A 13584-nucleotide genomic window follows, 5' to 3' on the forward strand; every position below is an offset into this window, starting at 1 on the left:
TCTCATTAAGGCTCGACTAATTTTAACGCAGCCGATGAACGACTCTCGGCGAGAAAGCAAATATTTCCGAGCTCGTTTCCCGAACGAAAACGCTTTAGCGCGTCTTTTCGCGACTCGGTGTTAACTTGAACGTTCGCGGCGCGCCGCGCAAATAAACACCGTCGAATTTATAGAACTGGAAACCGCGGTACGCGTCTTATTCCCCGTCGAGGCACAGCCATCGTCTTCGAGCTACCGCCAGGAACCCATTTTCCACTCTCCCTCGACGGTGAATCCCCCCGTGAATTCACGAGCGCGAAGTGAACGTGTTCCCTTCCCGTGAAAACTGTTACGATAGTGAAATTGATCGAGATCGAGGGGGACGTTGTTGACGAGTTCAGTGCACAGTTGGTGAGTCCTATCTAGATTGCGGATATTCGGATGGAAATGTGCATTTTCATAGAACGTTGCTTGGCTGTTGCTTTTGTTAGTCGAAACACGAGTATAGAGACTTTTTTTTTATTTTATATAGAGAGTAGAGGGATTTAGAGGTGAGATGATCGTGAAAATAATTGGAAAGTGTGGTTTGATAATGTAACGATTGCTTTTTGTTTCACAATCCGCTGGGTAGAAGTTCTTGCTCTGTACGTGACAAGGTTCACTATGATTCTCGCGTGAAATTCTTCCCCGCTGGTTCGCGAGAAACATTCTGCATTTCTAATGCAATCTACGCCAGGAGTTTCAGATTTTCTTCGAGTAAGTACATGTTCTTTGGATTTGAATAAAAAAATCTGTAAAAGGAGAGAAAGCTTCTCTTTTGGTCAGGGTCTATGTTATTTTAACAACTGGAATATGCAAGGAGCTCGACTTTTGGCGTTTAGACTTCAATCAGGTTTCACTATTGCATTTTTACAACGTTTTGTTTACTTCTTATAAAAAGATCCTTAATCTTCATAAACTTAGAGCACTGTTGGTAAATTAATAGCACTGGTTAAAACTTTGAAATTTAATTTCATTGACACGCCAAAAATTTTTTAAAAAATTTGAAAATAATAGAAGATCAATCTAAAAAATCTAAAAAAATCACTGATTCAGACTCACGAGAAAGCTAATTGTATAAAGAATTTTATTAATTCCCATAGCTCAACTTCATAAATTCTTCCTTTCAGAAAAGCAATTTTTAAAAAGTTCATCGATCTATATATCGAAAAATCTAAAAATTCACTGATTCAGAGAGAAAGCTAATTTTAAAAAGGTTGCCTCGAGCAGCGAATAAAGGAATCGATACAGATAGCTATTTCCAGTGATTTATAGAGGCTGATTAAGAGAATGGTTTACCCGTACGATTCTGCAGGTCCATTGTTGTTAAAAAAAGAAATCGCGTGGGCGTTCGAGGGGCTGTACAGTCACGTCTCGTTCGATCCAATAAAATGAATAGAACTTTGCGCGTATTGGTGATTTCTGAGCAGTAAACACCGCTGACCCGTTTGAACGATCATCTTACTTCAATACTAACCAAGTGCTGGTATTAATATCCTTCGCAGCTATATTCGATCGTCTGTAAACTTGAGAATCCTGGCTCTATTAATACTGGAAACACTACATTTCCTAAACATAGCGTTCCGGTTACGGATCGCCGGTGGATCCATCAATTAGGCTTGTCTAAAATCCCGGTTGTTACCTACGATTAATTCAAATGATTTCCTGCACACTATGTGTGATTTATAAACGACAGTTTTGGAATATTTTTTTATATTTGAAGTTTAAAAACTTCATCCACGTTTAGAATATTTGCACAATTCATTTTACTTTGTATATATATATATATATAATATATTAAATCGAATGATTTCCTCCACAGTATGTGTGATTTATAAATGTCTGTTTTGGAATATTTTTTTATATTTGAAGTTTAAAAAACTTCATCCACGTTTAGCCTATTTGTACAATTTATTTTATTTTGTATATATATAATATATTAAATCGAATGATTTCCTCCACAGTATGTGTAATTTATAAACGACAGTTTTGGAATATTTTTTTATATTTGAAGTTTAAAAAACTTCATTCACGTTTAGCCTATTTGCACAATTTATTCTATTTTGTATATATATATATAATATATTAAATCGAATGATTTCCTCCACAATATGTGTGATTTACAAATGTCTGTTTTGGAATATTTTTTTATATTTGAAGTTTAAAAACTTCATTCGCGTTTAGAATATTTGCACAATTTATTTTACTTTGTATATATATATTGATTCTGTTCAATTAACTGTTTTTTGAAAAATAAAATTTCCCCAATTTTGACTCGACAAATGGCTCCGTGAATTTTTTTTTATATAAAGTAAACACTAGTATGGTAAAACGAAGTGCTGTTTTTGAACCTAACTTCGCAATTCAAAATATTCCAATTTGTATATTCACGGAGCCATTTGTTGAGTCAACGAGGACATTTTATTTTTTTTAAAATTGAATATTTTGGTCCACAGCGTCTGCTGGGGAAAAAACATTTCCATTGAGCAGAACTGACGCGTAAATTCGAAATATTATAAATAAACGTATCGGGAACACATGTATTTTACGATCTTACACGTGTTCATAAATGAAAACGAACAAAAAGCGCTGGTCTGTATCCGAAATCCATTCAAACGTAACTCGCAATCAGTTGCACGCGTTACCACGAATATAAAAAAAAAAAAATAAAATTGTAACATTCGAAGTGGATTTACTTTTCTGCGTTTAATTTTTTAAAGGCTATTTACCAGCCACTGCACAGACAGAAAAGCACTTTGGGCAGAGAAATTGTTACTTTGAAGCCCTCGAAATGCTCACGGTAATAATTTCTCTCCAATCACCGTTGCTCAGGGCGTCTCAGTGTTACCAAACTCGTAACTCCGAGTTGTTCGAAAACATCGTAAAAACCGTGTTTCCAGGCGTAACGTCCGACCATGAAAACTAAATTTACGCGTAATCATCGATAAAAAAATGGGAAAACAGCTTCGCGAGGGTATCAAATTTTATCAATGCGCCTGCATACGTGCTCGATCATGGCGCGTAAACTTACTTTCCGGCGAAAAACTCTCAACGACCGAAAGTTCCCGAGCACCAAACCTGACAGCCACACTGTTACGCGCGGAATTTAATGAAGCTCCGCGGCCGGATAAAGAACCGAACGATATTTGACCCGTTTGCTCGGATACTCGACAGTTTACGAGACTCCGGAGTTCCCCCAACTCTCGTTTCATCCTTTTCATGAATTTTCCATAAATTTAAAAAAACCATACTCCCCACGTGTGTAATTTCTTAAATATAAATTGGAAAGTGTGACCTTTGATGTTCTAGAGTCCATTGCTTCCTGTATTTGCCACCAGAGGGCCAACTCTCTCGCAAGCGCTCGATCTTTCATTTGTTTGACTTTCTTTTTTTGGGGGAAAAGTTGTTCTATTTTATTTTACAGTCTTTTTCAGGTAGAAATCGGGAAACTTTTGTTCCCCAACTCTCGTTTCATCCTTTTCATGAATTTTCCACAAATTTAAACAAACCATACTCCTCACGTGTGTAATTTCTTAAATATAAATTGGAAAGTGTGGCCTTTGATATTCTCGAGTCCATTGCTTCCTGTATTTGCCACCAGAGGGCCAACTCTCTCGCAAGCGCTCGATCTTTCGTTTGTTTGAGTCTCTTTTTTTAGGGGAAAAGTTGTTCTCTTTTATTTTACAGTCTTTTTTAGGTAGAAATCGGGAAACTTTTGTTCCCCAACTCTCGTTTCATCCTTTTCATGAATTTTCCACAAATTTAAACAAACCATACTCCCCACGTGTGTAATTTCTTAAATATAAATTGGAAAGTGTGACCTTTGATATTCTGGAGTCCATTGCTTCCTGTATTTGCCACCAGAGGGCCAACTCTCTCGCAAGCGCTCGATCTTTCGTTTGTTTTAGTCTCTTTTTTTAGGGGAAAAGTTGTTCTCTTTTATTTTACAGTCTTTTTTAGGTAGAAATCGGGAAACTTTTGTTCCCCAACTCTCGTTTCATCCTTTTCATGAATATTCCACAAATTTAAAAAAACCATACTCCCCACGTGTGTAATTTCTTAAATATAAATTGGAAAGTGTGGCCTTTGATATTCTCGAGTCCATTGCTTCCTGTATTTGCCACCAGAGGGCCAACTCTCTCGCAAGCGCTCGATCTTTCGTTTGTTTGAGTCTCTTTTTTTAGGGGAAAAGTTGTTCTCTTTTATTTTACAGTCTTTTTTAGGTAGAAATCGGGAAACTTTTGTTCCCCAACTCTCGTTTCATCCTTTTCATGAATTTTCCACAAATTTAAAAAAACCATACTCCCCACGTGTGTAATTTCTTAAATATAAATTGGAAAGTGTGGCCTTTGATATTCTCGAGTCCATTGCTTCCTGTATTTGCCACCAGAGGGCCAACTCTCTCGCAAGCGCTCGATCTTTCGTTTGTTTGAGTCTCTTTTTTTAGGGGAAAAGTTGTTCTCTTTTATTTTACAGTCTTTTTTAGGTAGAAATCGGGAAACTTTTGTTCCCCAACTCTCGTTTCATCCTTTTCATGAATTTTCCACAAATTTAAAAAAACCATACTCCCCACGTGTGTAATTTCTTAAATATAAATTGGAAAGTGTGACCTTTGATGTTCTAGAGTCCATTGCTTCCTGTATTTGCCACCAGAGGGCCAACTCTCTCGCAAGCGCTCGATCTTTCGTTTGTTTGAGTTTCTTTTTTTAGGGAAAAGTTGTTCTATTTTATTTTACAGTCTTTTTCAGGTAGAAATCGGGAAACTTTTGTTCCCCAACTCTCGTTTCATCCTTTTCATGAATTTTCCACAAATTTAAAAAAACCATACTCCCCACGTGTGTAATTTCTTAAATATAAATTGGAAAGTGTGACCTTTGATGTTCTCGAGTCCATTGCTTCCTGTATTTGCCACCAGAGGGCCAACTCTCTCGCAAGCGCTCGATCTTTCGTTTGTTTGAGTCTCTTTTTTTAGGGGAAAAGTTGTTCTCTTTTATTTTACAGTCTTTTTTAGGTAGAAATCGGGAAACTTTTGTTCCCCAACTCTCGTTTCATCCTTTTCATGAATTTTCCACGAATTTAAACAAACCATACTCCCCACGTGTGTAATTTCTTAAATATAAATTGGAAAGTGTGACCTTTGATGTTCTAGAGTCCATTGCTTCCTGTATTTGCCACCAGAGGGCCAACTCTCTCGCAAGCGCTCGATCTTTCGTTTGTTTGAGTCTCTTTTTTTAGGGGAAAAGTTGTTCTCTTTTATTTTACAGTCTTTTTTAGGTAGAAATCGGGAAACTTTTGTTCCCCAACTCTCGTTTCATCCTTTTCATGAATTTTCCACGAATTTAAACAAACCATACTCCCCACGTGTGTAATTTCTTAAATATAAATTGGAAAGTGTGACCTTTGATGTTCTAGAGTCCATTGCTTCCTGTATTTGCCACCAGAGGGCCAACTCTCTCGCAAGCGCTCGATCTTTCGTTTGTTTGAGTTTCTTTTTTTAGGGAAAAGTTGTTCTATTTTATTTTACAGTCTTTTTCAGGTAGAAATCGGGAAACTTTTGTTCCCCAACTCTCGTTTCATCCTTTTCATGAATTTTCCACAAATTTAAAAAAACCATACTCCCCACGTGTGTAATTTCTTAAATATAAATTGGAAAGTGTGACCTTTGATGTTCTCGAGTCCATTGCTTCCTGTATTTGCCACCAGAGGGCCAACTCTCTCGCAAGCGCTCGATCTTTCGTTTGTTTGAGTCTCTTTTTTTAGGGGAAAAGTTGTTCTCTTTTATTTTACAGTCTTTTTTAGGTAGAAATCGGGAAACTTTTGTTCCCCAACTCTCGTTTCATCCTTTTCATGAATTTTCCACAAATTTAAAAAAACCATACTCCCCACGTGTGTAATTTCTTAAATATAAATTGGAAAGTGTGGCCTTTGATATTCTCGAGTCCATTGCTTCCTGTATTTGCCACCAGAGGGCCAACTCTCTCGCAAGCGCTCGATCTTTCGTTTGTTTGAGTCTCTTTTTTTAGGGGAAAAGTTGTTCTCTTTTATTTTACAGTCTTTTTTAGGTAGAAATCGGGAAACTTTTGTTCCCCAACTCTCGTTTCATCCTTTTCATGAATTTTCCACAAATTTAAAAAAACCATACTCCCCACGTGTGTAATTTCTTAAATATAAATTGGAAAGTGTGGCCTTTGATATTCTCGAGTCCATTGCTTCCTGTATTTGCCACCAGAGGGCCAACTCTCTCGCAAGCGCTCGATCTTTCGTTTGTTTTAGTCTCTTTTTTTAGGGGAAAAGTTGTTCTCTTTTATTTTACAGTCTTTTTTAGGTAGAAATCGGGAAACTTTTGTTCCCCAACTCTCGTTTCATCCTTTTCATGAATATTCCACAAATTTAAAAAAACCATACTCCCCACGTGTGTAATTTCTTAAATATAAATTGGAAAGTGTGGCCTTTGATATTCTCGAGTCCATTGCTTCCTGTATTTGCCACCAGAGGGCCAACTCTCTCGCAAGCGCTCGATCTTTCGTTTGTTTGAGTCTCTTTTTTTAGGGGAAAAGTTGTTCTCTTTTATTTTACAGTCTTTTTTAGGTAGAAATCGGGAAACTTTTGTTCCCCAACTCTCGTTTCATCCTTTTCATGAATTTTCCACAAATTTAAAAAAACCATACTCCCCACGTGTGTAATTTCTTAAATATAAATTGGAAAGTGTGGCCTTTGATATTCTCGAGTCCATTGCTTCCTGTATTTGCCACCAGAGGGCCAACTCTCTCGCAAGCGCTCGATCTTTCGTTTGTTTTAGTCTCTTTTTTTAGGGGAAAAGTTGTTCTCTTTTATTTTACAGTCTTTTTTAGGTAGAAATCGGGAAACTTTTGTTCCCCAACTCTCGTTTCATCCTTTTCATGAATATTCCACAAATTTAAAAAAACCATACTCCCCACGTGTGTAATTTCTTAAATATAAATTGGAAAGTGTGGCCTTTGATATTCTCGAGTCCATTGCTTCCTGTATTTGCCACCAGAGGGCCAACTCTCTCGCAAGCGCTCGATCTTTCGTTTGTTTGAGTCTCTTTTTTTAGGGGAAAAGTTGTTCTCTTTTATTTTACAGTCTTTTTTAGGTAGAAATCGGGAAACTTTTGTTCCCCAACTCTCGTTTCATCCTTTTCATGAATTTTCCACAAATTTAAAAAAACCATACTCCCCACGTGTGTAATTTCTTAAATATAAATTGGAAAGTGTGGCCTTTGATATTCTCGAGTCCATTGCTTCCTGTATTTGCCACCAGAGGGCCAACTCTCTCGCAAGCGCTCGATCTTTCGTTTGTTTGAGTCTCTTTTTTTAGGGGAAAAGTTGTTCTCTTTTATTTTACAGTCTTTTTTAGGTAGAAATCGGGAAACTTTTGTTCCCCAACTCTCGTTTCATCCTTTTCATGAATTTTCCACAAATTTAAACAAACCATAGTCCTCACGTGTATAATTTCTTAAATATAAATTGGAAAGTGTGGCCTTTGATATTCTGGAGTCCATTGCTTCCTGTATTTGCCACCAGAGGGCCAACTCTCTTGTAAGCGCTCGATCTTTCGTTTGTTTGAGTTTCTTTTTTTAGGGAAAAGTTGTTCTATTTTATTTTACAGTCTTTTTTAGGTAGAAATCAGGAATCAGGAAACTTTTGTTGCACATCGAAAGTTTCCTTCTACCATGCGATCCAAAGGAATCCAGAAGGATGAGGAGAATGGATGATGGCAGATGGAACGACAGAGTGATTCTGAACGTTGGCGGCGTACGCCATGAAACGTACAAGTCTACCCTCAAGAAAATACCAGCCACGAGATTATCGCGTTTGACGGAAGCCCTGGTCAATTACGACCCAGTTTTAAACGAGTACTTTTACGACCGTCATCCGGGTGTCTTCGCCCAAGTGTTGAATTACTATCGCACGGGGAAGCTTCACTATCCCACGGACGTTTGCGGACCCCTGTTCGAGGAGGAGCTCGACTTTTGGGGCTTGGACTCCAATCAGGTTTCGTAATTATATTTTTACTACCTTATGGTTTGCCTCTTATAGTGATCCTTGAACTTTGCGAACTTGGAACGCTGTTGGTAGATTGATAAAATAGACAAAAACCGTGGGATTTACTTTCGTTGATAATTTAACGATTTTTTTAAATTTTATTTGAAAAGGACAGCTTCGATTGAATTTTTATTTTATTAATTTTTTGATTACTTATTATAAGCATTGTAGACGATGTTTAAAATAAAAAAACGTTGAAAATTGTTGGCAAATTAATAGCAGAGGTGATAAATTTGGGATTTAATTTCATTTATATGCTAAAAATTTTTTAAAATTTAATTTGGAAAGAGTAAAAGCTTTCATTGAATTTGCATTGTATTAATTCTTTGATTTTTATTGATAAATTAATAGCACAGGCAAGAATTTTGAGATTTAATTTCACTGACGCTCTAGAAATTTTTTAAAATTTTATTTGAAACAAATGGAAGCTTCAATCGAATTTCTATTCCATTAATCTTTGAAAAACAATAGGAATCGAGGCAACATCGAGTATTAAAATAAATCTACTATAAATGAAACGTCGCTAGAGTAAAAATTGCAAGAAATTGTAGAAAGCACGAGCCTCGTTATAGCAAATAAGAGACTTCGTCAAAAAGTTATTAACAATTGAATTAAAAAATTTCAAATCATTCTGGAAAAATTATTTTCGGTTGCTGGGGTCAATTACAATCATTTTTTATCATTGGACATACCCTCGAAATCCTACGCAGTTTCGAGAAAAAAATTTGAGAAAGTTTGAAATTTTTCGAGAAAATTAAAAAATTTCAAATCGTTCTAAAAAAATTATTTCTAGCTGCAGGGGACAATTGCAATCATTTTTGGTCAATAGGCATATCCCCGAAATCCTACGCAGTTTCGAGAAAAAAATTCGAGAAAGTGTGAAATTTTTCGACAAAACTACAAAATTTCATATCATTCTAAAAAAATTATTTCTAGTTTCGGGGGTCAATTACAATCACTTTTTGTGAATAGACATATCCCCGAAATCCTACCAATTTTCTAGAAAAAAATTCGAGAAGGTGTGAAATTTTTCGAAGTAAAAAAATATTTTAAATTGTTCTAAAAAAATTATTTCCGATTGCAGAGGTCAATTACAATCATTTTTTATGAATAGACATACCCTCGAAATCCCATCCACTACCTAGAAAAAAATTCGAGAAGTTGTAAAATTCTTCAACGGGGGAAAAAAAATTTCAAATAATTCGGGAAAAATTATTTTCGATTGCGGGGGTCAATTACAATCATTTTTTATCATTAGACATACCCCCGAAATCTTGCGCATTTTCGAGAAAGAAATTCATCATTGACGGAACTTTGAACGTTAATAACTTTTTAACAAAGGCTCCATCAACAAATTAGTATTCTTTATTTTCGTCTTATTTCGGCCTCTAAAATCCCCCATTACAATTTTTCCCAGGGCTCGCCGAACACCCTGTACACGCTGTACATTTCATCGATCACAATTATCGCGAAACATCGTTCCTCCGTCAATCTCGAAACGTTACTGAATTATTTCGCGACGGCGTTAACAATATCGCCCAACTAACGGCTGTTTGTTTGTCAATTTTCCGACTGGAATCGCGGCCGCGATTGTGCTTTGATCCCGCGTAAAATGTCTGATTTGGAATGCACAAACCATACGACCGCCGCTGAATCAGCTGGTTAGGAATGTTTGTTCGACGACAGGTCCGGCTGCACAAAGTCATATTGTTGCCTTTGATTTCGAATTCGGATGGACTTTATGTTTCCAGCGGGCGTCAGTTGCAGGGGATTTCAAATATTCGGCCATTTTGTTAATTTTCGTGGAAATTCGTATTTAAACAATACCGTTGCTCGAGACAAAAATAACAAAGACTTTACCTCAAATATAAATACTCGTACTTTCACATTCACGTGTTGCATCATTTTTCACGAGTAATTTTATCGAACAAAAAATTCGAAATTATTTCCCGCGGTTCGTCGTTAAATTCTCGTGCTCGATTAATTAACTCTAATCAATATTAATCAGCGTCTTCCGGCTCCTTTATTCCTCTATTTTCTATAGCAAATCCCAAGTGTTCTTGTTCTAATTATGGTAGCGTTATGGTCGGTAATCGTTCGCTAATAACCGACGAAATTGCATTGGCGTCTCAACGATTGCGGGGAATCGCGGTTTCGCTGGTTGTTTTTCCCGTTCGGAAAAGGTATCGACGTTGACAAAAATAACGAGATCCCCGGGGAACGCTCGCATAATGAAACAGCCCCGATGATAAATTCACGGGTTCATCCGTTGCGAATCGTAATTCATTATACAAGATCTTCCGGAATTTTAATGGAGGGTACTACGTTTATTAGTACAACGTGGAGCATGAATTTTCGTTACGAGGATTACGTAAACACCCGAGAATTATTCTTGTTAATACTTGCGGACACCATCGAGGATCAAACTGTCAACGTCACGCTTTTACGGGGAAATTTTAATTCCAAAAAGAGCTACGGAGTCCACTCAATACGCGAAAATGTGAGAAACAGGACGAGTCTCGCGTACTCGCCGCCAGAGGGCCACGATCTCGTCTCTCTCGCAAGCGCTCTATTGACAATCTGTTTGTAACTGAGACAGAGCTGCTAGAATTGTGATACTTAGAGATTGAACCCTCTACGAAGCTCCCATTTCGTTAATTTATATTGATAAAAATTTGCAGATTAATTCAGAGTCGAATGAAATCGTACTGCATACAAAAGACTCCATAAATATTTTAATTGATATAAAAAATATCGATCTGCTTTAAGGTCTATAGAAAGCACCCTCGAGGGGTTGAAAGAAAGTTTGAATGGGAAATATCTCTGTGATTCCCGAGCGTTTATTCGAACGACGGGAGATTGCCCCGATGTTTGCTAATATTTTCAATAAAAACGTGAATGCAGGTGGAGCCATGCTGTTGGAGCACTTATAGCATTCACAGGGACACTCAGGCGACGCTGGCAATCCTCGATAAGCTGGACGTGGAGGGGGAGAAGCTGAGCGAGGAGGAAATCGCGCGGCTCTACGGCCTCGAGGAGGCGTACAACAGAGGGATCTTGTCAAAATGGCAGAAGCTACGGCCGAGGATCTGGGCACTGTTCGACGAGCCGTATTCCTCCGTCACGGCGAAATGCATAGGCTGCGTATCGATACTCTTCATCTGCCTCTCGGTCCTCTGCTTCTGCCTCAAGAGCCACACGACGCTGAAACGTTCGCGGGACGACCAACAGTTCAGGGAACTGTTGCAGCCGGAAGCGGATTGCCATCACTCTTATCCGGTACTGTTCTACCTCGAGCACGCGTGCAACGCGTGGTTCACTTTGGAAATTACTCTTCGTTGCTTGGTACGTATCATGGTACTTCATTTTTATAACTATGGTTATCAAATAACTAATACTTAATGATTATTAACGCGTGTGTTGGGGTTCCTCGATGGAGATCAAGATGGCTGACGTTTGGTACCTCTAATATGGATTCGAGGATTTTATTGCATCTTTCTCTACGTTTACAGAATATTTTCTCGATTTTTTATTAAGTAGCACGTATCATATTTTATTTCTCTTCTTATGATTATCTAATAACTAATATTTAATGATTATTAACGCGTGTATTGGGAATTCTCGATGGGGCACAAGATGGCTGACGTTTAGTTGGTAATTTTAACATTGATTCGAGTAATCGAGGATTATATTGCATCTTTCTCTACGTTTACAGAATATTTTCTTGATTTTTTATTATGTGATACGTATCATATTTCATTTTTCCTCCTATGATTATCTAATAACTAATATTCAATGATTATTAACGAGTGTATTGGGGTTCCTGGATGGGGCACAAGATGGCTGACCATTCGTTGGTATTTCCAACATCGATTCGAGGATTTTATTGTATCTTTCTCTACGTTTACAGAGAATTTTCTTGATTTTTTATTAAGTAGCACGTATCATATTTCATTTTTCTTCCTATGATTATCTAATAACTAATATTTAATGATTATTGACGCATCTATTGGGATTTCTCAATGGGGAACAAGATGGCTGACGTTTCGTTGGTACTTCTAACATCGATTCGAGGATTTTATTGCATCTTTCTCTACATTTACAGAGAATTTTCTTGATTTTTTATTAAGTAATACGTATCATATTTCATTTCTCTGACTATTATTCTTTAATGACTAATATTTAATGATTATTAACGCGTCTATTGGGAATTCTCGATGGGGAACAAGATGGCTGACGTTTCGTTGGTAATTTTAACATTGATTCGAGTAATCGAGGATTTTATTGTATTTTTCTCTACGTTTACAGAGAATTTTCTTGATTTTTTATTAAGTAATACGTATCATATTTAATTTCTCTGACTATCATTATCTAATAACTACACTGCGGAACTTTATGCAAATTCACATTTTTATTAAGAGAATTAATGAAACGGAAGCTTCGCAGAGATCTGTCTGAACCCCTAAATATAATAATTCGTATCTTACTTTAAGTATTTCTTATATTTTTGCATATTAAATGCATTCTGTAGTTTTTTTGAGGATTAAAATTTCCCATAAATGCATAAACATCCCCAGTCTACTAATAACTAATATTTAATGACTATTAACGAGTGTACATGGGAATTCTCGATGGAGGACAAGATGGCTGACGTTTCGTTGGTACTTCTAACATCGATTCGAAGATTATATTGCATCTTTCTCTACGTTTACAGAGAATTTTCTTGATTTTTTATTAAGTAATACGTATCATATTTCATTTCTCTGACTATCATTATCTAATAACTAATATTTAATGATTATTGACGCGTCTATTGGGAATTCTCGGTGGGGAACAAGATGGCTGACGTTTCGTTGGTACTTCAAACATTGATTCAAGTAATCGAGGATGGTATCTTTGCTCACTTCGAGCAAAATGCAAATCGATGGAGAGGTTATGTTTCCAGAAAATTTACTTGACTATTTAGTAAGTAATAACACAGAAGAGAATCAAAGAAAATCATTAAAGCAATAACTGAAATACTTGAAAAATTTATTAAATGATTGCATCTTGCTCTCATGTGTAGTTTAGAGGTTATGTTTACAGAAAATATGCTTTCCTATTTATTAAGTAGTATTAACCCAGAAGAGAATGAAAGAAAATCAGTAAATTAATAACTAAGATGCTTGAAAAATTTGTTAAACGATTGCATCTTGCTCTCATGTATAGTTTAGAGGTTTAGAGGTTATGTTTACAGAAAATGTGCTTTACTATTTATTATGTAGTATTAACACAGAAGAGAATCAAAGAAAATCTGTAAAATAATAACTAAAATACTTGAAAAATTTGTTAAATGATTGCATCTTGCTCTCATGTGTAGTTTAGAGGTTATGTTTACAGAAAATAAAGAAAATCATGAAATTAATAACTAAGATGCTTGAAAAATTCATTAAATAATTGCATCTTGCTCTCATTTATACTTTAGAGGTTATGTTTCCAGAAAATTTACTTGACTATTTAT

At 36.4% G+C, this 13584-nt stretch overlaps 1 protein-coding gene across 1 annotated transcript in view; it reads left to right on the forward strand.

Annotated features, from left to right (window-relative positions):
* Positions 1–7736: 7736 nt before the first annotated feature.
* LOC122404746 (potassium voltage-gated channel protein Shaw-like) overlaps positions 7737–13584 on the forward strand; it is a 28311-nt gene continuing 22463 nt past the window's right edge. Inside the window, exons 1-2 of the mRNA XM_043408968.1 lie at positions 7737–8033; positions 10989–11429. Of these exons, the coding sequence (XP_043264903.1) occupies positions 7737–8033; positions 10989–11429 (738 nt within the window). The remainder of the gene's footprint in view (positions 8034–10988; positions 11430–13584) is intronic.

The sequence above is a fragment of the Colletes gigas genome, unplaced genomic scaffold (genome assembly GCF_013123115.1).
Source record: "Colletes gigas isolate AHSC1104 unplaced genomic scaffold, ASM1312311v1 Colletes_gigas_Sc00003, whole genome shotgun sequence".
Taxonomy (NCBI): Eukaryota; Metazoa; Arthropoda; class Insecta; order Hymenoptera; family Colletidae; genus Colletes; species Colletes gigas.